This window comes from Dendropsophus ebraccatus, chromosome 6, assembly GCF_027789765.1.
Source record: "Dendropsophus ebraccatus isolate aDenEbr1 chromosome 6, aDenEbr1.pat, whole genome shotgun sequence".
Taxonomy (NCBI): domain Eukaryota; kingdom Metazoa; phylum Chordata; class Amphibia; order Anura; family Hylidae; genus Dendropsophus; species Dendropsophus ebraccatus.
Window position 1 is genome coordinate 27,855,044 of NC_091459.1, and position 26,657 is coordinate 27,881,700.

The 26,657-nt window shown below is 44.6% G+C and overlaps 2 protein-coding genes across 3 annotated transcripts in view; one reads left to right on the forward strand and one right to left on the reverse strand.

Moving 5' to 3' along the window:
* The window catches only part of RNGTT (RNA guanylyltransferase and 5'-phosphatase), a 267,991-nt gene extending 258,361 nt beyond the window's left edge, over positions 1 to 9,630 (reverse strand). Inside the window, exons 1-4 of one of the 2 annotated variants that reach the window (XM_069973561.1) lie at positions 9,326 to 9,630; positions 6,554 to 6,663; positions 2,776 to 2,879; positions 867 to 955 (exon numbers count right to left, since the gene is read on the reverse strand). In XM_069973561.1, the coding sequence (XP_069829662.1) occupies positions 867 to 955; positions 2,776 to 2,879; positions 6,554 to 6,663; positions 9,326 to 9,389 (367 nt within the window). In that variant the 5' untranslated portion in view covers positions 9,390 to 9,630. Of the gene's footprint in view, positions 1 to 866; positions 956 to 2,775; positions 2,880 to 6,553; positions 6,664 to 7,372; positions 7,416 to 9,325 lie in introns of those variants that run through there. The other variant, XM_069973562.1, reaches the window with a different exon arrangement.
* Positions 9,631 to 20,598: 10,968 nt separating this feature from the next.
* PNRC1 (proline rich nuclear receptor coactivator 1) lies at positions 20,599 to 26,330 on the forward strand. The gene is made up of 2 exons (XM_069974730.1): positions 20,599 to 21,084; positions 25,128 to 26,330. Exons 1-2 carry the CDS (start codon positions 20,839 to 20,841, stop codon positions 25,581 to 25,583), a joined length of 702 nt encoding a protein of 233 aa, XP_069830831.1. The 5' UTR covers positions 20,599 to 20,838; the 3' UTR covers positions 25,584 to 26,330.
* The last annotated feature ends 327 nt before the right edge of the window (positions 26,331 to 26,657 follow it).

Genomic DNA, 26,657 nt, shown 5'->3' on the forward strand with positions numbered 1-26,657 from the left:
TCTATCAGTACCTTGATTGCGCATATACGACTTTTTGATCGCTTTTTATTACATTTTTTCTGGATTTGATGCGACCAAAAATGCGCAATTTTGCATTTTGGGATTTTTTTTGCGCTGACGCCGTTTACCGTGCGAGATCAGGAATGTGATTAATTAATAGTTCGGGCGCTTACGCACGCGGCGATAGCAAACATGTTTATATATTTACTTTTATTTAAAACATGGGAAAAGGGGGGTGATTCAAACTTTTATTAGCGGAGGGGGCTTTTTACTAATAACAATACTTTTAGAGGAGCGATCTCCCCACTAGACACCAGGGAACGGATGCCTCCGGTAATCGGAGGCAGCTGTCAACTCTGACAGCTGCCTCCGATTACCTTATTAGCGGGGACAGCGATCAGACCGTGCCCGCTAATAGCCGCGGTCCCGGGCTACTCGCGCCACCCGGGATCGCGGCAGTTCAGAGCGGGGTCGCCGCACGGCCCCGCTCTGAACACCTCATAGGGACATATGACGTACGGGTACGTCATATGTCCCTAAGAGGTTAAAGAGAATGTGTCATCAGAAAATAAAGAAAAACTTCCTGTCAGAGGAAGTGGTCATGGTGAAAATCACTAAAAAGGTTCAAAAAAGTCCTGGATACATTTCTGTAATAGTGTAATAACATTATAGGTTTAGATAGAGATGGGTAATTGACCTAGGAATTTGTTTTTGTTGTTCTAAAATTTTCTCCATAGGAAAGCTGGCATCTACCTCATGAGTTTTTTTTCCTTTGGATCAATTCTGCATGGTGATAACCTGAACTGGATAAACATGTCTTTTTTCAGCATTACAAGCTATGTTACAATGATAATTTAGAAACATACCAATAAGCTCTTCCGGGCTTCTGTCCATGAATCTCTCACAGAGTCGGATAAAAGTTTCAGTGTTTTCTGGTGTTGGACATTCCCCATGTCTACAGAACAAAAATCATTACTGATTTATTATAGCAGGTTTTATTCTAGCGCTCCGTATTTATTACAACTTACATATCTTAATCAACGATTTTAGAGACCAAAAAGTTTAATCTAGAAGCAAGAAGAATATTTTGTATGATCACGTAAGAACAACTCTGCACTTACTATAGGAAATCCCTTACAGGAAATTAATAACCCCTATTTTTTTGCCTTTTTAGAGCAAAATGTTCTCTTCTCTAGCTAAAAGTGGATGTGGCTATCTGGTGTACTTTGTGCCACATTTTCAAACCTTCTGCACCACTTTTGGTTTAAAACAGTGGCACAAACTTACGATCAACTTTGGTGTGTTAAAGGTTGTGATCTTAGACATTTAAAGGTACATTTCCTTTAAGCTTTGCCTATGGATAGAACAGTGCCAACACGTGGAAGCTGTCCAGTCCAGTTCCCGTGTACAGCACCATTCTATTCACGGGCTGAAGCAGTGGAGGCGGGCCGGCCTGCCTGCCCCCAGTGGAAGGAAGCCCCCACCTCTCTATTACGTGGCTCCATTGATTATAATGGAGCCGTGTCATAGAGGGCGGGGGTTACCACCCACGGGGGCGGGCCGGCCCACCTCCAGTGCTTCAACCCCAGCCAGTGTTCATGAATAGAACAGTGCCATAGTAAATATAAAAAAAAAAAAAAAAAAAAAAAAAAAAGACTGCAGCACTGGCTTCCCTGCGCCGGTGCTGTTCTATCCAAGGGCAAAACTTAAAACAAAATGTACCTAATGGTACATTTGCTTTGAACTAGCAAAACGTATAGAATACAGATCCTTGTTTTCCAGCATGCAAGCTGTGTGAGATGGGACACACACATTAATATCACTATGCTACTTCTTTATTTCTGTGAGATGGTTAGGGAGCAGTAAGACTATGTTGGTTCCTCAGGTGTGCTACAAATAACCACTTATTTTTACACATTTTGTAATCTCGATGCATCACATTTGAAAATGTGGCAAATAGAACAATGGAGCAGCAATGAAAGAAAATGGCTTTAAACAACTTTTTTGCTATCCCCAAAGAGGGATTTAAGACATAACATTTTAGGTTTCCATTTTAACCCCCTTAGTGTAGTGACTGGCCAATCTTGGAGTTATCAATCAGGCAATTTTCTAACAATTTTCTTGTTTTTTGTTGGAAATTTTTTACTTTTTAATGGTGCCATTTTGGGATTCAAGTAATGGGATAAAATGTCACTTCTTTTTTAATATTAAACATGCGCTATTCAGCATGCAGAAATCACATAATATATGTATGCATTAGGGCACAACGAATAAAACGATAACAAATTTGTATAGTATTACCACTTTGACAAAATAGAAACTTTTTTCTTAAAAAAAAATTCTTGACACATTCCAAGTTATATAGCTTTCTAATTATAGAAATAGTATAGTTTTTATTGATATAATTTTTTACTTATATATGACTTTTCGATCTCTTTTGTTGTTTTTTCACCCCACAGTCGATTAACAAAATACAGCTTTTTTTTTCAGGGAACCAATCACAATAAAATGGCCCCTGCAGCTATAAATACATATGTTATAAAGCCCCCCAGCACTGTTTCCAATCATATAAGGAATCGCTATTGGTCCACTCCCCGCTGAGCATGGGCTTCTCCCGACTCATTCTTACGATCGTTCAGGGCCTCAACACTCACCATGTTTTTTGGCATTCCTGGGTCCATGCAATGGAGGCAAATCTACAGCAAAGCAGCTGGACAATCGTGAAAATGGTTCTACATAACAACCTTGGAAATAATACAATGACATATAACTTACCCTTTGCAGTTAAGCTTTATGTACTTTATTCCTTCCTTTTCAATATCATTCCGATCATAGAATCTGGTAGTATTGGTTAAATCAACTAAGAGACCCATTTTTACCTACAAAGAAAGGAAAAAACACATTAGTCTCTAGGAGAATATTCTTCTCCTCCAATGCTACTATTCACTTTAGGATTCTGCACCTACATTTCTGTGGTGAACTATAATTCGCTAAGAAATATTTATAAAAATAACCAATGCTAAACATAAATATTAGATTTTAAAAGGCTATGGATACCTTTAAAATGTTCTTACTTTTGTGTATCTACAGCCTCTGCAGCTTACTTGCTTCTCTATAGACAGTCCATGTGATTCTCCCCTACAAAATGGCTTCTGTATCATTCATACACCGCACAGGAAAACATACACTGTCAGGAATATATGGATACAGCCCATGGCTCCATGATTTCCAGGACTCCCTAAGGCAGCATCCAACTTCTGTAGCCGCTGGGAATCAAATGTTGAGCGTTCAGGTTCGGACAACGTTGCTGAACCCTAACAGTTTGGTAGGTCTGCTCACCACTACTCAGGATAGCTATCAGTCATAGCTGAAAGGTAGGGCTGGGAACACTCTAAGGCTACGTTCACACAACATTCATTTATGAAAACAAAAGCAGTTCTTTACATAGTAAAATGTGTTGCATTGCAGTCAATGCAAACAACGCCTGTTGGTCACACAATGTGTTGAACCGCCAACAATGTTTGCCACGGCCATTGAAGTAATCGACTTATCAATTATTTCCATCCGTTGTGCATTGTTTTCAATGCAATTTTCAACGCAACAACGTCAATTGTTTTTGAGTGCCAAACAACGGCTGTTGTCCGTATGGTGTGTGAACATAGCCTTAATGTAGAAAACTCTGGGCACTTAAAGAGAGTACATTTCCAGGGCAGTTATGTTTTGACTTACGCTTGACAAAGGGGAATCGTCCCTCGTAACATAATAGACTGTTAGGCGTTACCGGAAATCCCCTTGAATTTCTTATTGTCACTGTTGTTTGTATAAACTTTTGATACGTCATATAAACATGTCAAAAGTTTTGATCGATCCGGGTCTGAGTGTTCAGACCCGTACCGATCATAAGAATGAGCGGGGAGAGGATCTGTGTAAGGAAAAAAAAAAGGAAGTCGGGCTCCATAGACCTATATTATGAACCTGACTTTTTTTTCTAACACAGAGCAGGGTGAGAACGTGCTGCACCGCATCCTCTCCTACAGGTATGAACAGTCCTGTTTGCAGGAGAAGGATTTCTTTATTCTGGCTTAGCATTTGCCTGCATTGTAATTGTATGCAGCCAACGGCCGAGCGGGAAGAGCTTTGTCTCCTGCGTGGGCCCCTCGGCAGGATTTTTGCAGCGTATCCTGCCACCTGCTCCAGATGATGGTACCCTTTAAAGCTGGATTTGCACTTTGTGATTTCTATAAGTATTTTCAGTTCATTCAAATCAGACATCTCTTACAAAAACAGAAATAGCCCCCAAACCCCAAAAAGAAATTAATCTACAGGAATTCCATAAATGGCAAGGTTTTAACAAAGGTCTTAACCTTAAAAAAAAAAAAAAAAAATCCTGGCGCTTTTGTTTAATAGATCGGACAATTACGCAATTACACAATTACGTATATGATATATTTATTTATTTAGGGGGTTGATTTAAATTTTTATTGGTGGAGGGGCTTTGGGGGAATTTTAAATGCAATCATTAGATTGCATACACTTATCATTGATATGCCAGAGGCATAGCATTGATCAGTGTAATAGGCGCTCTGCTCATTGGGCCTGCCTGTGGCAGACTTAATCAACAGAAGGTCGATCGGACGCCTGGAGGAAGGTAAGAGACCTCCGGCAATCTGACACAACGATCGGGACCCCCACAGTCATTGCGGGGGTCCCAATCGGTAAGTGACAGAAGCCGCTCCTATCACTTACACTTAAAAGCTGGGTTCACACACTGTATACTTCAGGCAGTATTTGGTCCTCAAGTCAGGTCCTCATAGCAACCAAAACCAGGAGTGGATTGAAAACACAGAAAGGCTCTGTTCACACAATGTTGAAATTGAGTGGATGGCCGCCATATAACAGTAAATAACTGCCATTATTTCAATATAACAGCCGTTGTTTTAAAATAACAGCAAAAATTTGCCATTAAATGACGGCCATCCACTCAATTACAACATTATGTGAACAGAGCCTTTCTGTGTTTTCAATCCACTCCTGGTTTTGGTTGCTATACAGCCTCACAAATACAGCCTCAAATATACATAGTGTGAACCCAGCCAAACACTGCGATTGCCCTGCAATCGCGGAATTTAAGGGGTTAATGACAGGATGCAGCGCGATCGATGCAGCCTGTCATTAACGGTGAGGGCCTGGCTGCTAATTTCAGCCTTCCCCACCTGCTTTGAAGCGCACTTCGCTCTGGAGCGTGCTTCATAGCTGGATATACACCCAGGACGTACCTGTACGCAAAGGGTCGTCTGGTGACAGGCGGCCAGGGGTTAAAGGGGGTATCCAGCTGTTAAAATTTTTGCATATATTGTTGGACTGTTGGTAAACATAATAAACATGTTATGCTTACATGTCTGCGCTTCCCCAATGTCGCCTCTCTGGGTCCCCTGCTAACTGCATCTCCGCTAGGGAGAGACAGCCTGCTTAGCAAATTATTGGCTAAGACAGAACAGCCCCACGGCCAGTGATTGGCTGAGCAGGCTGTCACTCCCGAGATGAATTTGTCTCAGAAGTAGCAGAGAGGTAGGAATAACATGTTTATTATGTTAACCAACAGGCCAGCAATGTATATAAAAAAAAATGTAACAGCTGGATAACCCCTTTAAGTAAACCTATGACTTACTGACTGATGGAAAGAAAAGAGTGTCAGAAATTGTCATACATAAGTAACATTGGACTTTCACACTTGGATGTCGGATCTTTAAGCAGTGTCAACCACGTTGAACTTATGTGCAGAATTCACATGAGATGGTACCTCACCCCCTCCAGGTTATCTCACATCCAACTATTCCAAAATATGTTGGAGAGGTTATGGCCAAGTTGCTATCCAAATCCCTACGTGGTGGTCTTACCCCAATATAACAAAATGCTGGGGTGAGGTTTTTTATGTCATTTCAGAAATAAATTTAGCTCCAACACACAAAACCCCTTCACTTGCAATTCTAGATCTCCACCTGGTGTACGAGCGTGCTCTTTGACTTGCCGATAGTTGGACTCCCTGACCTCTGTACAGGCCTGTCTGCAGGGTGATAGCTTAAAGGAGAAGTCCGCCCATTTTAAAAATTTGGAAGCTGCCAGTGGCTATCACAACTTGGGGAAAAATGCCTCTCCTGTCTGATGGACTGGCCGCTTAGCTAATCAAAGACTGGAGCGGTATCCCGCCCAAGTCAGTGACTGGCTGAGTGGCCAGACCATCAGCCATGTTGTGACGTGTCAGCACCGAAGATCCGGTTGCCTGGCAGCAGTCCCGAGTCCGGTCCCTTCGCTCACCGGAGGCACGTGGAGAGGTAAGTACGTACTCCTGACTAAATTCCTTGCTGTACCTGCAGGATTTAAAAAATGGTCGAACTGCTGACTGCTGCGCTTTAAAAGTCCTACTGGTCCACTTGGCAGAACGCACAAATTACATTTCATCTACGGAATAATTGCAGATATTAGTACAGGAATAAAGATATGTTTTCCTCTTCTAATGTAAAATGATGTCTTCTAGCAGGGGAATACCTCATACCTTTAGACTCTTCAGGTAGTTTGACAGCATGCTCGGGTTAAATCTATTCTCCTCAGGAACCTGATCATCATATTTGGGTCCCAGCATAGTCTTCAAAGGTAAAAATTTCCCTAAGAAGAAAGCAAAAAAAAAAGCATTAATAGGAAATTCCTATAGTGGGACGGTCACCAATTGCTGTACAATGTTGCTGATGATACCAGTTGTGAAGCAGAGAGCTGAAGGGGATCTGCCAATATATGCCATCAATCCCCCACCAGTGCCATTTTCAGCTGCCAAACACTTCCTGCTCTCATAGGAAAAGCCAACCAGCCAACCAATGGCTAACGTAAGCAAGCATTTCCTACTTATCAAAAGGAGAGTAGAAAGCGATCGACAGCAGGAAGCAGCACAGGTGAGTCCTCCCCACTCAGAGGTCTTTTCAATATAAAATAAATCCTCTGGAAAACCCCTGTAACCTGTAGGTCGTGGATTGCCTAATGTTGCGTTTACACTGAACGATTATCGTTCGAATCTTCGCATTTGAGCGATAATCATACCGTGTAAACACAGCAAACGATCAAACGACGTGCGAGAAATCGTTCATTTTGATCTTTCAACATGTTCTTAAATCGTCGAAAATTCGCAGACCACTTAGTGTGACAAATAGGCTTAAGCGATCTTACAAACGATCGCAATAACGATTTTTCTTACGAATTTTCAAACGATTTTTCTAACGATTTATTAGTCTACACGCTGATCGTTATAAAAAACAAATTGTTGCTTCAAAATCGTTAAACGATCGATTGGGCGAATTATCGCTCTGTGTAAAGGTAGCATTACATAGAGGCTTCATGACATATAGTCCCATGTTATGTCTCTGGGATCTACAGGGTCACAGCGAGGCTACTGATGTAGAGACACTTCTGATCCTGTCCATCAAACATGGTAGAAAGTGAAACTGGCTCAGTTGCCCCTAGCAACCAATCAGATTCCACCTTTCATTCCTCAGACTCTTTGGAAAATGAAAGGTGGAATCTGATTGGTTGCTAGGGGCAACTGGGCCAGTTTCACTTTCTACCATGTTTGAGAAATCTCCCCCTCTGGGTCCATTTACACAGAAAGATTATCTGACAGATTATCTGCCAAAGATTTGAAGCCAAAGCCAGGAATGAATTTGAAAAGAGGAAAAATCCCTGTTCCCGGTTTATAGTCTGTTCCTGGCTTTGGCTTCAAATCTTCGGCAGATAATCTGTCAATTAATCATTCTGTGTAAAGGTACCTTTAGGGTGCCTTTACACAGAGAGATTTACCTGACAGATTTTTTAAGCCAAAGCAAGGAATGGATTTGAAAACAGGAAAAATCTCAGTCTTTCCTTTATGACCTGTTCCCGGTTTATAGTCTGTTACCGGCTTTGGCTTCAAAAATCTGCTAGATAAATCTCTCTGTGTAAAGGCACCCTTAGATGCAGAGGTCATTCCCAGTCTCTAGGGAGCCTGACAAAGAGAGAATTGCGACCTGTAAGTATTTTGAAAAGTTATAAATGTGATCAAATAAGACTCCACTTAAAATATATCATCAAAATTCTCCAAGTCATTGTATATTAAAAAAAAAAAAATAAAAAAAATAAAAAAACAACAACTTTGACACATCACACAAACACACAGTGAAAGGTTTTGATCATTTAGGATCTGACTGCAGGAGACATGCTCCATAGAGTTACAATGCAGCCTGCACTAACAATTGGGGGAAGGGGGGGTCTAAACATCAAAACCTTTACCATGTCTGTGTGACACGTCAGAAGTTTTTTAAAAAGTGACAGCGACACTTATATGTACCTGAAAATAAAATAAATTCTATAATGCACCAAGTCAACCCCTTAAAAACTTGTTTTAAGCAGAAGTTCTCTTCTCAATAAGTAATGCTCTAACCACCAGATAGGGAATAACAAGCGGATTCATGGACGTCCAACCCCCGCCGATCCCAACAAGAATGACAAAATTGTCCCCAAAATAAAAAGAGCATATGCACATGTGGCCATTCATTCTCTATGGGGGCTCCAAACATTCCCAAGTCAGGAAAACATTTTGTCTGTGTTCTTGTATTGGGACCAACCTGCTTATTGTTCCCTTTTACTGTGAATGGGGGGGGGGGCTTTTCGAGATGTCAGTGTGACTATCCCTTTAATTCTGTGAAGGTACTAAAAAAAAAAAATTGATATTACAATATTCATACCAACCCACATAATAAACATGGCATAGTAGACAATGGGAATGCAAAACAATACTAGTAACGGACAAGTAAAGCTGGCACACATGGTGTAGTGCCTAATGACCCCTCCTTGCCTAGTGCCCCTGGCGCCCCCTGCAGGTCTGGCCATAGGATTACACCTATCCATCACATATGGAGGGGATGCTGACACTGGCTCAGTACTACAGGTGATTTAACCCTATAAGATCCTATACGCCATGGGTGACAATACAAGAAGACTATTCAATGCTACTGTATACTATCTGTCACTGCCATTGTATTCTATATGCTACTGTATACTATCTGTCACTGCCATTGTATACTATATGCTACTGTATACTATCTGTCACTGCCATTGTATTCTATATGCTACTGTATACTATCTGTCACTGCCATTGTATACTATATGCTACTGTATACTATCTGCCATGTTGTCAGAGCACTGTAGAAGGCAGGCAGGTGCAGTAATGATGACACCCCCAGGAGTAGTAGTAGCATGGAGCGCCAGACCACATGACTAGAGAGAAGCGTGCTGCCCCATTTACCTGCCACTGGCTGTCCCCTGCGAGGGCAGTTTAGCCACCTGGGCGGTATCTTGTTATGAGCCATGCTGCTCTAACTCAGGGGAGGAGGAGGATGGAGGAGAGAGCAGCAGACTACACTGATATTATTGTTCCTGGAGGCTCTGCCGTCACGTGACACCGCTCCAAACCACTCACACAGCGGCAAGCTCGCACTGTGACGTCACCCCCTTACGTAACGGAACAAGGGCTCCCACCGGGATCCCGCGTCTCGCAAACCCCATTCAAAGTGGTGCACTCAGCCCACAATGCACTGCGGCACCAGGCTCCGCAATGCTTCCGGGATAGGGAAACTTCCGGTGCAAACCGTATGGGTGGTGGAGACATCTAGCGGGGAACGGTAGTACTGCGTGACAGGTGTGACGAATGTGTGGGAATACGGCTGCATACGTTTTATCGTCTGAACGTTTATTTACCGAGGTATAAGCGCCGGTAACGGCAAAGTAATGTATGGTGGGTAGATGTGAGACCTGTGTGAGGACGGACCGTGTGTGTAGACGCCGCAGTCTGAGCCACAAGTGGATGGAACACAGAACAAGCTGCACAGCTGCCATCACTGTACAAAGACTGAGAGAAGACTGACCAAAACTGAGACAAACTGCTGCTCATAGCAACCAATCACAGCTCACCATGCTGAAGTTGGTTTCTTATTCACAGGATTTTTTCCTCGCTTTTTTAGGCCGTGTTCACATGGCATAAGACACTGGCCATTCTGTGACCCAGCCAGGTCACTGAACGGCCGGCGTCAGAGAAGATCATCCTGGGCGATCCCATGCGCACCCGAATCCCAATTCCCTGCTGCACACAATATGCCATCCACAAGCTCCATTATGCACTGACAGGCTAGGACGGAGCGTATACAATGTGTCTACACTTCAGCCGGGATTCTCTTTAACTGCAGAAATACATAAGTTCTGCAACAACGGCCGTGATAACTACAGAACTTACATTACATTACTGGAAAAACCCTCCCTAGACCCATCCTGTGCTGGCAACTATAGACCTGTCTCTAATCTTCCTTTTATCTCCAAACTCTTGGAACGCCTGGTCTATTCCCCCATTACCCGCTACCTCTCTGACAATTCTCTCCTTGACCCCCTACAGTCCGGCTTCCGTCCTCACCACTCTACAGAAACTGCCCTTACTAAAGTCTCTAACGATCTCCTCACCGCCAAATCTAAAGGTGACCATTCACTTCTCATTCTCCTGGATCTATCTGCAGCATGTGACACTGTAGACCACCAGCTCCTCCTCTCCACGCTCCGCTCTATCGGCCTCAAGGACTCTGCTCTTTCCTGGTTCTCCTCCTATCTCTCCGACCGCTCCTTTAGTGTATCACTTTCTGGCTCCACGTCATCTTCTCTCCCTCTTACAGTCGGGGTTCCTCAGGGATCAGTCCTGGGCCCTCTCCTTTTCTCACATTACACTTTACCCATCGGACAAATCATCAACAAGTTTGGTTTTCAGTACCATCTATATGCTGATGATACCCAGCTGTATACCTCCTCCTGTAATATCACCCAGCTATATACCATCTCTATGCTGATGATACCCAGCTGTATACCTCCTCCTGTGATATCACCCAGCTATATACCATCTCTATGTTGATGATACCCAGCTGTATACCTCCTCCCGTGATATCAGCCCCGCTCTTCGACAGAACACCAGCAACTGTCTGTCTGCCGTCTCTAACGCTATGTCCTCCCTATTCCTAAAACTAAACCTTTCTAAGACTGAGCTTCTTGCCCCCCACCTGACATCTCCATCTCTGTCTGTGGTGCAACCACAACCCCTACACAACAAGCCTGCTTCCTTGGGGTTATAGAATGCATTACCCAAGACTGTCAGGCTCACCTCCAATACACAAAGCTTCAAACGTGTCCTCAAAAAACTGATCTGTTCAAGCAGGCTTACCAGGTTCCCTAATTTGACTGCTACCCTCAAACCACCACCACCACACGCAAACAGACACATACATACATGCACATACATACACACACACACACACCAAGCATTTAAGCACTTAGACCTGTGCATGCAAGCATTAGATGGTGACAGGTTCACCCCCCCTTACCTGCACTGCCTTATTTATAAAGATGCCCGGACCATAAGAACAATGATGCACTTTGCCCCTCTGCCATTTTGTTTCGCACCCCCTCCTGATAGTGTGTAAGCTCATGCATGCGAGCAGGGCCCTCACTCATGTATGGATAATTATATGTAGATCTCTGTAAAGTCTATTTTTGTCTATGTATGTACCCCAGAATTGTAAAGTGCTGCGGAATCTGTTGGCGCTATATAAATTAAAATTATTATTAGTGTGGACATAGCCTTAGGCCAGGTTCACACGTAACGCATCCGCTGCGGATACTTGCCCATTCACTTCAGGGGGCTGATATACTCGCAGGGGGATTGTCATCCCGCTGCCAGTACAGTGCTGGCCAAAAATATTGGCATCCCTGCAATTCTGTCAAATAATACTCAATTTCTTCCAGAAAATGATTGCAATCACAAATGCTTTGGTAATAATGTGTTCATTTATTTTACTTGCAATGAAAAAAACACAAAAGAGAATGGAAAAACAAGTGCAAATCATTGATCATTTTACACAAAACTCCAAAAATGGGCCGGACAAAAGTATTGGCACCCTCAGCCTAATACTTGGTAGCAAATTCTTCTCAGGCAAATTGCTTGCGGTCCCAAACGGCCATTTTGAGATCTCTTCACAGGTGTCTATGGGATTCAGGTCTGGACTCATTGATGGCCACTTTAAAAGTCTCCAGTGCTTTTTCTGAAACCATTTTCTAGTGCTTTTTGAAGTGTGTTTTGGGTCATTGTCCTGCTGAAAGACCCATGACCTCTGAGGCAGACCCAGCTTTCTTACACTGGGCCCTACATTATGCTGCAAAATTTGTTAGTAGTCTTAAGACTTTATAATGCCATGCACACGGTTAAAGGAAATGTACCATCAGGCCTGGGCTGAAGCGCTGGAGGTGGGCCGACCCACCCCCAGTGGGAGGAAACCCCCACCCCTCTATGACATTGCTTCATTAGAATCAATGGAGCTGTATCATAGAGGAACGGGGGTTTCCTCCCATCGGGGGTGGGTCGGCCCGCCTCCAGTGCTTCAGCCCAGGCCTGATGGTACAGTCCCTTTAAGCAGTCCGCCATGTTTGACTGTAGGGACAGTGTTCTTTTCTTTGAAAGGCCTCTTTTTTTTCCCTGTAAACTCTATGTTGATGGATTTTCCCCAAAAGCTCTACTTTTGTCTTATCTGACCAGAGAACATTCTTCCAAAAAGTTTTTGGCTTTCTCAGGTAAGTTTTGGCAAACTCAAGCCTGGCTCTTTTTATGTCTCTGGGTCAGAAGTGGGTTTTTCCTGGGTATCCTACCTTAGAGTCCCTTTTCGTTCAGACACCGACGGATAGTACCCTCAGACTGCAGGGCAGCTAGAACTTGTTTTGATGTTAGTCAAGGTTTTTGCAGAAATCAATAGTACAGGCAATTTTAATAAACCCCCTCATTAAATTAAATAAAAACTGTCAATTGCTGTATCATTCATTAGGGTGTTTTGCAGTGCAAAACTGAACCTCTTAGTGTCAGAAAACCGATCCCGTTTGATCGCTACTGCGTTTTAAAGAACAGCTTTATTCTGTCCGCATGGGCAAGGGAGTTCCACGTTTAATAGATCATGTGAGAACAGCTCACAATGGAGATACCAAGCTTCTACAATTTATTGGCTTAGAAAGAGTTAATCCTCCAGCTGACGGTTCCGACAGACTTAAATATTTGCTAAAAAGTGAAATGCTGTGGATTTTAAAGCCTGACGCTACTGGCCCGAGTGGCCTTAATGAAAGGAATGACGTGAATACTTTGTTGCCTTGATATTCTATCTTTACATTGTTTCATATGCTTGCTTACCTCATACCTACGTGTATACCTCCTCTTCACATCACGTGTTCCAAGCCAGTTGGAAGCACCGTGTTGGGTGTGAAACAATTGTTGCTCCTTCTGTGAACGCACCTGCTAAACTCCTTCCCCCTCCCCAGCTAAAGTCTTCGGTGTCTCTGCAATAAACCCACTGCATACTACAGATCAGTGAGTGCTATTCCTTTGTACCACATTATCTCCTTGTACCGTTCAAGCACAGCGAACTCTAGGGTTTGACACCATTCTTTGCTGATGTTCTCCTTCATTTCCCTGTCCCGTTGCGTGCTTCAAATCAGTTGGTGCCAGTTGCTCCACTCTCCACTACCTGTTTATATGTTTTATGCCATTGTTCCACCAAGGTCCACTGTTGTCCATGGCTGCAATTGGATGATTGACTGGCCGATTGACAAAATTTTAAACTTTTAATCTATGTTCACACTACGTAAAAGTATGGCCGTTGTTGCCGATGGCAACAACGGCCGTACTTTTGGCACGGTGGAACAATGCCTTACTGTCAATGGGATCCCGGCCGGAGCATATTCACATTGTATGCGCTCTGGCCCGGGATCCCGTACGGGGATGGAAATAACTGACATGTCAGTTTTCTGCGGCCGCAATTCAATAAATTGCGGCCGTAGGAAACCCTGTCAGTTCACACTATGAAGCGAGCGGCTCCGGCCGCTTGCTTCAGAGTGTGCAGAGGGAAGCTCTGATGCGCCCACATCAGAGCTCTGCGGCCAGACAGATCATCCGGCCGGTACTTAAGTACCGGCCTCGATGATCCGGGCAGAGACTAGCCGTTCCGGATCACAGAATGGCCGGATGTTCACGTTGTGTGAACATAGCCTTACAAGAACATGCATTAACAAAGTCATCACCCTGTAATAGTCCCAGTACTGTAGCTACTATAGTTTGGCTGTGTTATTGAAATTCGTTAAGAGTTTGATTCACGAATCTTAATGAGTTTGATCAAAAATTTGTGAACCTCACAAATCAAGTGTTTGTCTGCTCATCTCTAGTCGAAATGTTGCTGTATTTTGCAAGGGATGCAATAAATTCTCAGTTTGGACACCATCTATGGCTGATGTTAGATTCTCTTTTTCTACTTGAATTCTACCTCTACCAGGGATTGTAGGCTACTAGCCTGCATCCACCAACATCTACCTGGCCTATTGGGTTGTACTGTAGTATGTGCCATTGAACTTTACAATATAAATAAATAAAAACTGCCGCTTCCTCATACCAAAGTGCGTGTAAATTAGGGGCCTGCCACCCCAGCAACAATGTCCAATGTGAATACACACACAAATGCCAATGCAAGTCAGTTCATAGATAGAAACAAGTCGGCACTACTACGGCTTCTATTACACAAGTAGCTTCGCCAGCAGCGTATATAGCAAAAGTTCACTCTTACATCCACCTTATCATGCGGTGCAGCAATCGGACAAAGTTCAGTAATAACTTGTAAAGTGCTAGGCAAGAAATAGAAAAAATTCCGAGTGCACTCACCGGTGCGCCGATCAGTAGGCGTGAAACAGCTGTAATCCCTGGTGGAAGGTGTTGGCGTCCTCCTTTCCCTCTCCCCATGAATTTACACTGCGCTAATATGCGCGAATAAAAGGATATTTCATCTACACCACCGGTGAGTGCACTCGGAATTTTTTCTATTTCTTGCCTAGCACTTTACAAATGCCAATGCGATTTTTCTTTCTTTAAATGCAAATTTTCACATCTTACATGTAGTAAACATTTCACCCTTGGTGCAAAATATCGCTTGTGAACGAGGAAGAAATGAATAAAGTCCACGGCTCACATGGAGCTCTTACGGTCCTCTCGAAGCAAGGTCTTGACGTCCGCGTTCACATGCTAGCTGTCTTTAGATTAGAAAATTATTAAATAGTCATTGTTTTTTTCTGAGTTTCTTAGGCCAGGTCCCTGAGGAGGCAGAGCGTAAAAAAATGGCGGCATTCTAGCGGCAGCTGAGGTGCCAATTGTGTGTATTTTTAGGAATATACTCTTATTCCACTTCTAGGTTTTACTTGTATTGTGATCATTGTCAAATGAATTTAGGGTACATTCACATGTACCGTATCACTGAAAATTTCACGCTGCAAGTTGGCTGCACATGGATTGTCTGAGCAAACGGTCAGTGACCTGGGAGCCAGAAAACAGACTGGAGGGTGGGCAGGTATTATATTGTTTCAGGCCCAGTTGCTAATTAGTTAAGTAGGCAGTGGCTACATTCTCACAGCGGAATGAGAATCCTCTGCGAGAATGTCGAGCCATAGGCCATAACAGTAGTTGGTATTGCAGCGGATTTTGCTGCAAAACTTGCAAGGGTAAATCTGCAGCAGAACAGTACACGTGAACGTGCCCTTAAACTGCTTAGTGTTGTGGGTTTCCTTCTATATTTTTATGTAGTTACATTAGGAGTATGGAGACTTCATTTTGATTACTATAATCGCAGTTTGGGTATTGCTAGTGCAACCTTTATTCTGATAATATTAGTGCAGCCACTTCTTTTCTCAAATAGATGGCACCATTTAGCTGTAATTGTTGTTTAATATCTTTTTCTATGTTTTAAAGGGGGACTCCAAAAAGGACATTTTTCTAAATGCCTGGGGTGGAGGTGGGTGAAAAAAATAAACATTCACTTACTTCCTGGGCTCCAGCGCTGGTGTCCGCATTCTGGGGCTTCAGTCCCTCTTTCTTACTCGCTTCCTGGTCAAGAGACAGGACTTAAAGGGGTTATCCAGCGCTACAAAAACATGGCCACTTTTCCCCCTACTGTTGTCTCCAGTTCAGGTGCAGTTTACAATTAAGCTCCATTTACTTCAATGGAACTGAGTTTCAAAACCCCACCCAAACTAGAGACAACAGTAGAGGGAAAGTAGCCATGTTTTTGTAGCGCTGGATAACCCCTTTAAAACGTGATGTCACACCTCTACGGCCACATCTTTAGACGAGGAAATGGCCCAGGAGGCAGAATGCGGGCACTAGGAAGGTAAATGGATGTTATTTTTTTCACCCACCCCCTCCCCGGGCATTTTGAAAAAGGGGCACTGTCCAGAGTTCTCCTTTAATAAGGCAGAATCAACTTGCACTACAGAGTGACGGACCAGCACCCGACTCCCAGTCTTTATACTCCATCTATGTGGATCCCTTTGTATTTTACACATTTTAACACTATTATATTTTACTAATCATTAAATAATGAGTAATTTTGAGTATACAAAAGTTTCTGTTTAGTTTATTGGAGATAGTATGTGTATGGAAACACAGTAACACTGGGTTTGTAATTTAAACCAGGAGATTATTTGTCATTGGCAGGTCCACACTGTGTCAGAGTCCATTTTAAATTACCATTCGAAACCCGAGCGTTCAGCTTGTTATCGCCTTTGTACTGGATCTCCTTCTCCAGAGATGTCAAGCTGATGGAATGCCCGTTCAGCCGGTCAGTGCCTAGGGCGGGACACCACTGCACTGATTTGCTGAGCGGGTAAGTCATCAGCGGGGTTGGGTATGTCACTTGGAAAAGTTAAAGGGGAACTCTGGTTAAGAAAGTTTTAAAGAGGATGTAACACCCGGTACATCCTCTTTAACCTGAAGCCACGGATCGATCAGCGCCACCGGCCGGTGCTGAAGCACTGGAGGTCGGCTGGCCCGCCCCCAGTGGGAGGGAATTCCCTCCCCTGTATGACGCTGCTCCATTCATTCTAAGGCCTTATGCACACGTTCAGTATTTTTTTCTGGTCCTGGAACAACCCGTGAAAAATTGCGGATTGGACATCCGTATTCCATCCGTATTTCCGTAATTCCATTTTTTTACTACTCATTGCTTTTCAATGCACTTCATCCGGATTTTTTTGCGGAAATACGGATGCCAACATGTTACAATCCGTAAACAATCCGTAACCAATTGATTTCAATGAGAGGATCCGCAAAAAAAATGGGTCCGCACCCGGTCCGCACTAGGACATGTCCTTTTTTTTTTTTACGGATTGATTTTCATCCATTTCTGCTACTGATCGTGTAAATAGCCCAATAGACTTCAATGTGCACTAACTCGGATCCGGAAATTACGGAACGTGTGAATAAGGCCTAAGCGAGCGAGCATACAGGGGAGGGAATTCCCTCCCACTGGGGGCGGGCCGGCCGACCTCCAGTGCTTCGGCACCGGCCCGTACCGCTGGATCGAACGGCGTCGTGCACAGGAAATGGGCGGCGGTCCGAAAAACGGACCGCAGCATCGGCTTCCCCGTGCCGGCGCCGATCGATCCGTGGCTTCAGGTTAAAGAGGATGTACCAGGTGGTACATCCTCTTTAAAGGAGTCCACATTATTTTTGAGCCGCTGCACAAAGATACATACTTACCAATGATGATCGGCACGGCTTCATTCCGGTCCTGCGGTCTGTGGCGTCACGGCTGTTCTGACTGCTCTTCTATCTCCAGGGCTATTGAAGACTGGAAGTCAGGGTCTTCAATGCATCTCTATGAGAGCGCTCTCATAGAGATGCATTGGAGACTGACTTCCGGCCTCTCTAGCTGCAGAGCTGAAGCTAAAAAGGTCATGTTGGCGCCCATGGAATTTGAACGGCACCGCATGACTGGACTAAAGCCACGCCACGGGACACCGATCATCATTGGGAAGTATATGTGCCAGCCTTCAGCCGGGGGGATGCTTCTTTAACCCTGTTCAGCCCCCATCCATAATCTAAGCTTGTTCGTAAAAGGTTTGTATTACATGAATTGGTGCGTTTGTCTGCAGCACATCCTGACTCACACCCTAAGGCAGGGGTCCTCAACTGGCGGACTCGGACCGCGGAGGCCAGCTGTCCGGACCCCTGGTCAGACCTCCTAACCGCCCCGGATCCGGTCCGTCCCGCACCCCACCGCACTGCCTCCCGTCCCATAGGTGTACTGTTCTTAGATGTCAGTACGCCTGTGGGGCTGGGGGCAGTGTCGGTCCGGCCCCCGGCTTATACGCGCTCTCTGGGGATGTCCCGGGGATTCCCCAGCAGAGCGCGCACCACAGACCACAGTGTACGCTGCCAGCCTGTCCTTCCCGGAAGTGCAGGCCGGCAGCGTACGCTGGGGTCACTGATGCGCGCTCTGCTGGGGAATCCCCGGGACATCCCTACAGAGCGCGTATCAGCCGGGGGCCGGACCGACGGGAAGAGAAGAAGACAGCCGCAGCGGGGAACGAGGTGCTAGGTGAGTTGTTTTTGTTATTTTTTTTTTTCTGTCTGGGGGGCATCTACAAGGGGAGAGCGCACAGCACAGGTGGACTATATACTACAGGGGGGACCTCACAGGGGGCTATATACTACTGAGGGGGCTATATACTACTGGGGGGAGCGCACAGGGGGCTATATACTACGGGGGGACTTCACAGGGGGCTATATACTACTGAGGGAGCTATATACTACTGGGGGGAGCGCACAGGGGGTTATATACTACAGGGGGAAAGCACAAGGGGGGCTATATACTACTGGAGGGAGAGCACAGGGGCGCTATATACTACTGGGGGGAGCTCACAGGGGGCTATATACTACAGGGGGACAGCACACGGGGGGGCTATATACTACAGGGGGAGCTCACAGGGGGCTATATACTACAGGGGAGAGCTCACAGGGGGGCTATATACTACTTGGGGGGAGCTCACGGGGGCTATATACTACTGGGGGGAGCTCACAGGGGGCTATATACTACAGGGGGAGAGCGCACGGGGAGGCTATATACTACTGGGGGGAGCTCACAGGGGGCTATATACTACAGGGGTACAGCGCAAGGGGGGGCTATATACTACAGGGGGAGCTCACAGGGGGCTATATACTACAGGGGGGAGCTCACAGGGGGGCTATATACTACTTGGGGGGGAGCTCACGGGGGCTATATACTACTGGGGGGAGCTCACAGGGGGCTATATACTACAGGGGGAGAGCACAGGGGGGCTATATACTACTGGGGGAGCTCACAGGGGGCTATATACTACTGGGGGGCAGCGCACAGGGGGCTATATACTACAGGGGGAGAGCGCACAGGGGGGCTATATACTACTGGGGGGAGCTCACAGGGGGCTATATACTACTGGGGGGAGCTCACAGGGGGCTATATTCTACAGGGGGAGAGCGCACGGGGAGGCTATATACTACTGGGGGGAGCTCACAGGGGGCTATATACTACAGGGGGAGAGCGCACAGGGGGGCTATATACTACTGGGGGAGCAACAGGGGGCTATATACTACTGAAGGAGAGCGCACAGGGGGGGCTATACACTACTGAGGGAGCAACAGGGGGGCTATATACTACCAGGGCAGTCACCCCCTTTGTAGCTAATGTCAAAGGCCTGGTGAGAGAGAAAAAAATGCAAGTTTTCCCGCTAATAAGCAGCAATTCTGTATATAAATAGTTGAACGTTTGTGACAAAGTAACAAAACACGTTTCCTACTGATGTTCAGCTTGGACCTTCACCTGACAATAGACCCCGGTAAGTGGACCTTCACTAAAAGTTGTTGAGTACCCCTGCCCTAAGGCTATGTTCACACACTGTATTTGGAAACCTATGGCCGTAGTGGTCATTGAACAAAACAGCTAAATTTCCGAATGCATTGACCTCTACTGATTTAAATAGAACGGCCATTGTCGTGCACATAGTGCATCAACTACGCCCATTGTTCACTGCGACAGCAAAAAAAATAAAAAATCACAGCGCCTATTTTCTACGGCCGTTGTTAGCGAACAACAGCTGTACAAAATAGACTGTTCGCACACTGTGTGGCAGTTCTGCTGGCCGTTGTGTGAATGAAAGTCAATGGTTAATTGATTTTCATTCACGCCCATACGGCCAGCAGACATCTATGGGTATAAAATAATGTTCCTACTGCTGATAAAGCATTATCAGTCAGAAGAACATGTTAAACAGCGGACGTTTCAAACAAAGGCTGTAGTTTTACGTTGTTTTGCATGGCCTGAAGCCGCTGAAAATCCTCCTTGACGATAATCGGTGATTGACGGGCCTTCTGGACTGTCAATCACCCATGACAGGACAGAGAGCCGTGACTAGTCACAGCCCAGATGACTAGTTCATGGCTTTCTCCCTGCCTGAGGTAACATATACCTCAGGATAAGGGGTTGTGTTGGAGATCAGCATGTACAGTCACAGTCATGGCGTTATAAGTGTATGTGTGTATGCGCAGCCGTCCATCTTCCAGAACAGACCGTAGGATCAGCTATGAGACAGCAGCGGCGGCCACAGAGGGCGCGCACCACGCGCCGTCTCCTCACAGGCCGCGGGCACGCGCCTCAGGAGCGCGCGCAGGCGGAGCCCGAAACAAAAACACAACAGTGGAGGCGGGAGCCCCCGAGCCGACATCTTGTGCAGTAACCACCGAGGCCGTCATTGTCTGCACGGCACAGCGGTCTATCTCCGAGAACAAGCTGGACGCAGGCAGATCGTCAACAACTGGAAGGTGACACAAGCAGCTGGGGCGCAGCGTTGTTCTGGAGCGTTACGTCTGTGTGCGCTCGGTGACACGGAGCTGTCATGTCCGAACCTGGAGGAGGAGGAGGCAGCGGGCGGAGGCGGGGGAGCAGTGTGAGCAGAGCGACAAGCTGCGGACGCAGAAAGAGGAGGAAGAATAAAGTCAGATCGACCCCGTTCCCAACCCGACTACACCACCATAACCCGCTGCAGAGGGGATCAACGGAGAACGGAGCCAGGAGCCCCAGCCCGGGTACCGGGGAACCGCAGCCCGCCAGAGCCGCGCAGTACAGACAGCTCCGGAGAGAGGTGTGTCCGGGCTCATCCCATAGCCAGGGAGCCCGTGTACCGCAGCTATATACGACCTGTTGTCGCTTCATTTCATCAGCGGACAGTGTCAGGTAGGCGGGGCTTCACAGCACGTGGGCTCTCCCCAGCCAGGAGATGGGCCCAACTGCCATAGAGCCCCGCCTACATGACACTGTCCACTGATGAAATGAAGTGGGGGGGGGAACACAGTATTACTTATATAAGAGCCCGTTCACACTACAGAATCAGCACCGAAATTCCATAGGAACCCACTGAATCCCACTTGCTATTACTTTCAATGGGAGGCCTCGCCGCTCAAAGAATTGACATGTTAATTCTTTGAGTGGAGGCACACAAGGCCTCCCATTCAAAGAGATAGCAGGCGGGATTCGGTGTGGAGTCCGTGGGCGGGGGTTCCTGAGGGTACGGTCACACTGCGGAATATGTGTGGAGACTTCAAGTGGATTCGGTCAGACGGCCTCCACTTAAATTCCTGCCCTTTCCATAGATTCAATGATATTGGATGGCAGAATTCACTTGAAGTCTTCACAGCGTGAACAAACCCTAAAGGGGTCATTTGGATGCCAGAATCCTTTATATTTTGCTGAAAACACAGTGAAAATAAGAATAAAAGCACATCCTTACCTACCTGTCTCCCTCAGGGGCTTCCCTGTGATGTCTTTTGGTCCCTGCTGAACTCTCTGGCTGCTACTTCTGAGATGGATTTCTGTGCCACGATTAGCCGCGGGGGGCCGTCACTGCCGAGACAAGTCCATTTCAGAAGAAGCATCCAGAGTGTTTAGTAGGGGAACAGAAGATAACAACAGGGGAATCCCGATAGAGCAAGGTGGGTGCGTATGTGGCTTTTATATTTTCAATGCGTCCCAAGCAAAATGTAAAAAATTCTGTTATCTGGAATACCCCTTTAAGGCCTTGATTACATAATTTGTTCTGGGACCTACAGTGAAACAGACATAAACCCTTACGTATGTACTGAAACATGACGGGTGATGTAAAGGCTGGTAGGAGCACCACAGCCTCTTCAATGCTTACCAGCGCTCATGCTTGCACACACTGTACTTTTAGGGTACAAACCCACTTGACGTATTTGCTGCGTGAATCAGTCTTAAAAATAAGCAGGCAAAACGCAGGTTGGCTTTATACAATTGTTCTGCGTTAAAATACGCAATTGCGTATTTTTGAAGCGTGAAGCTTGTTGTTAGCAAAGCATTAGTTGTTAACAACCTGTGTGAAAAACGCATGTAGCTTCACGCTTCAAAAATACGCAATTGCGTATTTTAACGCAGAACAATTGTATAAAGCCAACCTGCGTTTTGCCTGCTTATTTTTAAGACTGTTTCACGCAGCAAATACGTCAAGTGGGTTTGTACCCTTAAAAAGGAACTGCAGCATTGCGCTATTCACTTGAATGGGATAACACTGTAGTCCCTTGCATCACCACTACTAATAGTACAGCACTCGCAGGCACAAGTGTTAGTAAATATTGAAGGGACTACAGCACTTGCAACACAACAGTCCATAGTGTCGGAAAGTAAAGTCAATGCCAGGGTTGGGAGAAGATCTTTGTACTTATTGTACTTAGAGTACAATGTACGTAGCGACTATAGCGTACAGACACCATACATGAGCCATGTTAACCATCCCTGGCTAACTATTTTTTTATTCAGTTATAAATTTGTGTAAATCTTAGGCTAGATTCATACTCGAAGTAATGGTCGAGGACCTTTGTCGTACGTTTGTTTAGCAGGTTCTGAGTGGACAAAAAAAATTCTACAAGCAGTAATTTTATGTCCCCTTAAATCCTGCAGAATGTACAGACACCAGACGGAAACCAAACAGACTCCATTGAAGTCCATGGAATTGTCTCGATTTGTTGCTGTCTGTTGTTAAATGGCCCTTCTGTCTTAGTTTTGTGATGTGACGTTGCTGCAAGTGTGAACCCAGCCTTATCAGGATTTCATTGATTTGGTTTAGAATGTATAAAAGCACTAGGGATGAGCAAATTTACAGTAGGAATGAAGCAAATCTCTTCGTTCCTATCTGTATTCCACTCACTGGGCACGGGGCTTTGAAGTCTGCTCCACTCCGTGCCGTTCCTCCTCAGGAGCTGGGAAAAGATGGATCCCGTCCTAGGAAGCTTCTCCCAGTTTCCCAGGACTAGATCCATCTTTTTTCCAGCACTTGGGGAGGAGCGGCCCTGAGTGGAGCAGACTTCGAAGCCTGCAGCCTGATGAGCGGAATTCCGCTTAAGCGATTTGCTTCATTCTTACTGTAAATTTGCTCATCCCTAATAAGAACCATTATTACACGGCCCAATGCTCGGTGTAAACAAGCACCGATCTAGTGTCTTTTACATGGCTTGAGTGTTGGTAATGGATGTAGAGATTGTTTGTGTAGCCCTGTGCTAGGGCAGTATTGAGGTCTCCATAATTACTAGGAAATTATTTTATAGTTGGCCTTATGTAGAAGGGGCAGGCATACAGCCATGGTTTTGGAACAAAACCTTCTTTAACCCTTTGCTGACAGGCCAATTTTCATTCTTGCCCTTTAGTTTTTTTCTCTTAAGCTCTTATTTTTTTGCAACACCAATTGTACTTGGAAATAAACAAATTCTTTCATAAAACATGCAGCGAAACCAGGAAAAAAATTAGTGCGGAAAAAATTTTTAAAAAACTTTTTTCATGGGGGAGGGGCGGGTTCTGGTTTACGCCCTTTGCTCTATTGTAAAACTGTCATGCATTATGTTCCTCCTCAAGTGAATACGATTCCAATGATAGGCAATTTGTGTAACTTTTATTTTATTTGACAGCTTTTAAAAGGATTGAAGAGTTTTTTTCTTTGTTGCTGTTTTTTTTTTTTTTTTGTTTTGTTTTTAAACTAAATGCTCTTAACACTTTTATGTTTTGGTCAATTTGATGTGACAAAAAATTTGCAATTTTGAAAAGATTTTTGCGCTTATGCCATTTACCTAGTGAGTTCAGGAATGTCTTAATTTTATAGTTTACGCATTAAAGCGTAACTGTCATTTCAGGGTAATTTTTCTGAAAACATTAAATATCAACAGTACAAGCGATTTTAAGAAACTCTGTAATAGGTTTTATGTACTAAAAGAGTTTCCTTCTGTAGTGAAAAAGCAATCTCCCAGCCTTCCCCCTCACATCAAATGAAGCAGGATTTCTGTCTCCATTATTAAGGGGAGGGGCTGTTAGGAGTGACTGAGCACGGAGCAGTCCTGCACAGCACAACACCCTGCAATCTTCTCTCAGTAAGTTCCCAGATAAGCACTGACCTTTCTGACACCTGAATTTAGCGTTTTAGGTGCCCAGAGAGTCTACAGACAGCTGACCCTCATCTCCCTCAGCCCCTCCCCCCTTCATAGGCTTACAATGGAGAGAGCAGAGCCCGTCTTCACTGGCTTCTCTGTAATGAAGACGTGTTTGCCTGATAATGCACAGATAAGAAGTCAGGGGGGGAGGCTGGGAGATTGCTCCTTGAGTACAGGAGGAGGCTTTTTTGGCTGATGAAACCTATTACAGAGTTTCTTAAAATCGCTAAGACTACTGATTTCTGCAATAAAAAAAAAACATGACAGTTACGCATTAAGCACGCAGTGATATCAAATATGTTTATTTTTTATTAATTTCTTTTATTGATAAAACTGAAAAAGGGAGGTATTTTAAACCTTTATTTTTATTGATGGAAAAAAACAAACAAATTTGTAGCCCCCTAGAGGACTTCTATAATAACTCCACTGATCTCTCATAGAGATCAATGCAGTACATATGTACTGCATTGATCAATGAGATGAGTGCTCGATTACTATGAGCTGCTTGGAGCCCATTGTAATCGAGCACTGATCTGGGGTCAGCTTCATTACGGCGCTGAGGCCCTGCAGGGAGGGGTGGGCGATCCTGCCACACAACCACCAGAAATGGGGATTAAAAGCCATTTAAATGCAGCTTTAAATACTGCTTTATTTGTGTAAATATCTTATGTAAACTTTAGTTTTATTTTATAACTAGGTGTTTAAAACAAGATCCAAGTCTGACAAGAAGATTGTTAAATCCGATAAGAACAATTCCTCTCACAGCCCAGCAGCACATCGGTGTGAGCAACGTACCCTCCACAAGCAGAAAACTAAAAGTAACATTCAGTCTCTAAAGAGCCATTCCCCCAAAAAGACTGAAAGGCTTCTTGTTGACTCTGAGATCACAAACAGATCTGTTCAAAAAGCTGAGAAAAAACCATTAACAAGTGCGGAAAATGTCCAAAATATTAAAATGAAAAAAGGAGGGTATAACCAGGATGAAATTGAAAAAGAGATTAACTATGCTGGAGCAAAGTTTAGCGATCCTCCATCCCCAAGTGTGCTTCCGAAACCCCCAAGTCATTGGATGGGGATAAATGGTCCCCATTCCGACCAACGTAAGGAGATAATGACATATCACCTGAAAGCCCTATTGAAAGTCCAGTTGTAAGCGCCCAAAGTGGTGCTCGAAGCCCTCTCTCGAGAAACGTTTTATTACAGACCCAATCATCATGCCCAGCATTTTTCCAAGTTTGGAACTTTCCTTTTTTTGTGCAGGAACTTGTAAGGACCTTGCATTTTACATTTCTGTACAGAACTCTAGTATTATATTTTGTATGGTTGTGTAAATAGTGTACACAGTGTAATATGTGTATATCCTTGTTTATACTCCAGTAAATTTTTAGTTTTGTTATAAAGGTATGTATTTTGACCTGACAAACAAAAAACCCAAGTGCTTTTTATACGTAAGGTGACACGATTTCTCTGAAGTCAAATAAAAACAAAGAGGACTTCCCTTTTATGAATCCCTATTTACTATAGTCATTACCCATATTTCTAGCATTTGGTCCCTTGAATGAAATGGAAAGCACTTTAAGTCCATCATCATTACCAGAGATGACGAATCTTGGACACGCTCGGGTTCTACTGAACCAGAGCGTGCGCGACATTTGCTCATCTCTAATCATTACGGATGTTTTATCCAACTTGGCACTTAAAAAAAAAAGTACCACTGTTTACCAAGACTAGTATCTCAAAAGATATTGCACTTTGTCACATTTGTATAACATTGCACAAATTAAAGCTGGGAATCGGATATGTTCCGAAAAATAAGTCTCCAATGATGAAATGGAAAGAAATTCTCATCATCCATATGAATTGGCTAGTTTTAAATTAAATAAAATAATTTGGCCTCCCCTATCTGTCTTTGGTGTGGTCATTGTGTAAGTATGAATGAGATGATTTATAAAGACTACCGTAGCTATACATGGAGTTGGTGTGACATCGGTACTCTCCGACACCTCTGACTTATCCAGGCTTGGACTCTGAAGGCACCAATACGTTACTAGCAGTATATTGTCAGGGGGAGCTTATACGGATCAGACTTCTTTTTCCAGCACAATTTACAGATGATGGATCAGAGTGAGATCTGCGGAATATGGAGGCTAAGTAAACACTTTTTACACTGGTTCTTTGTGTTCTGACACATTTCTTTTAGAGATAAGCCAACCTGGAGCATGCTCGA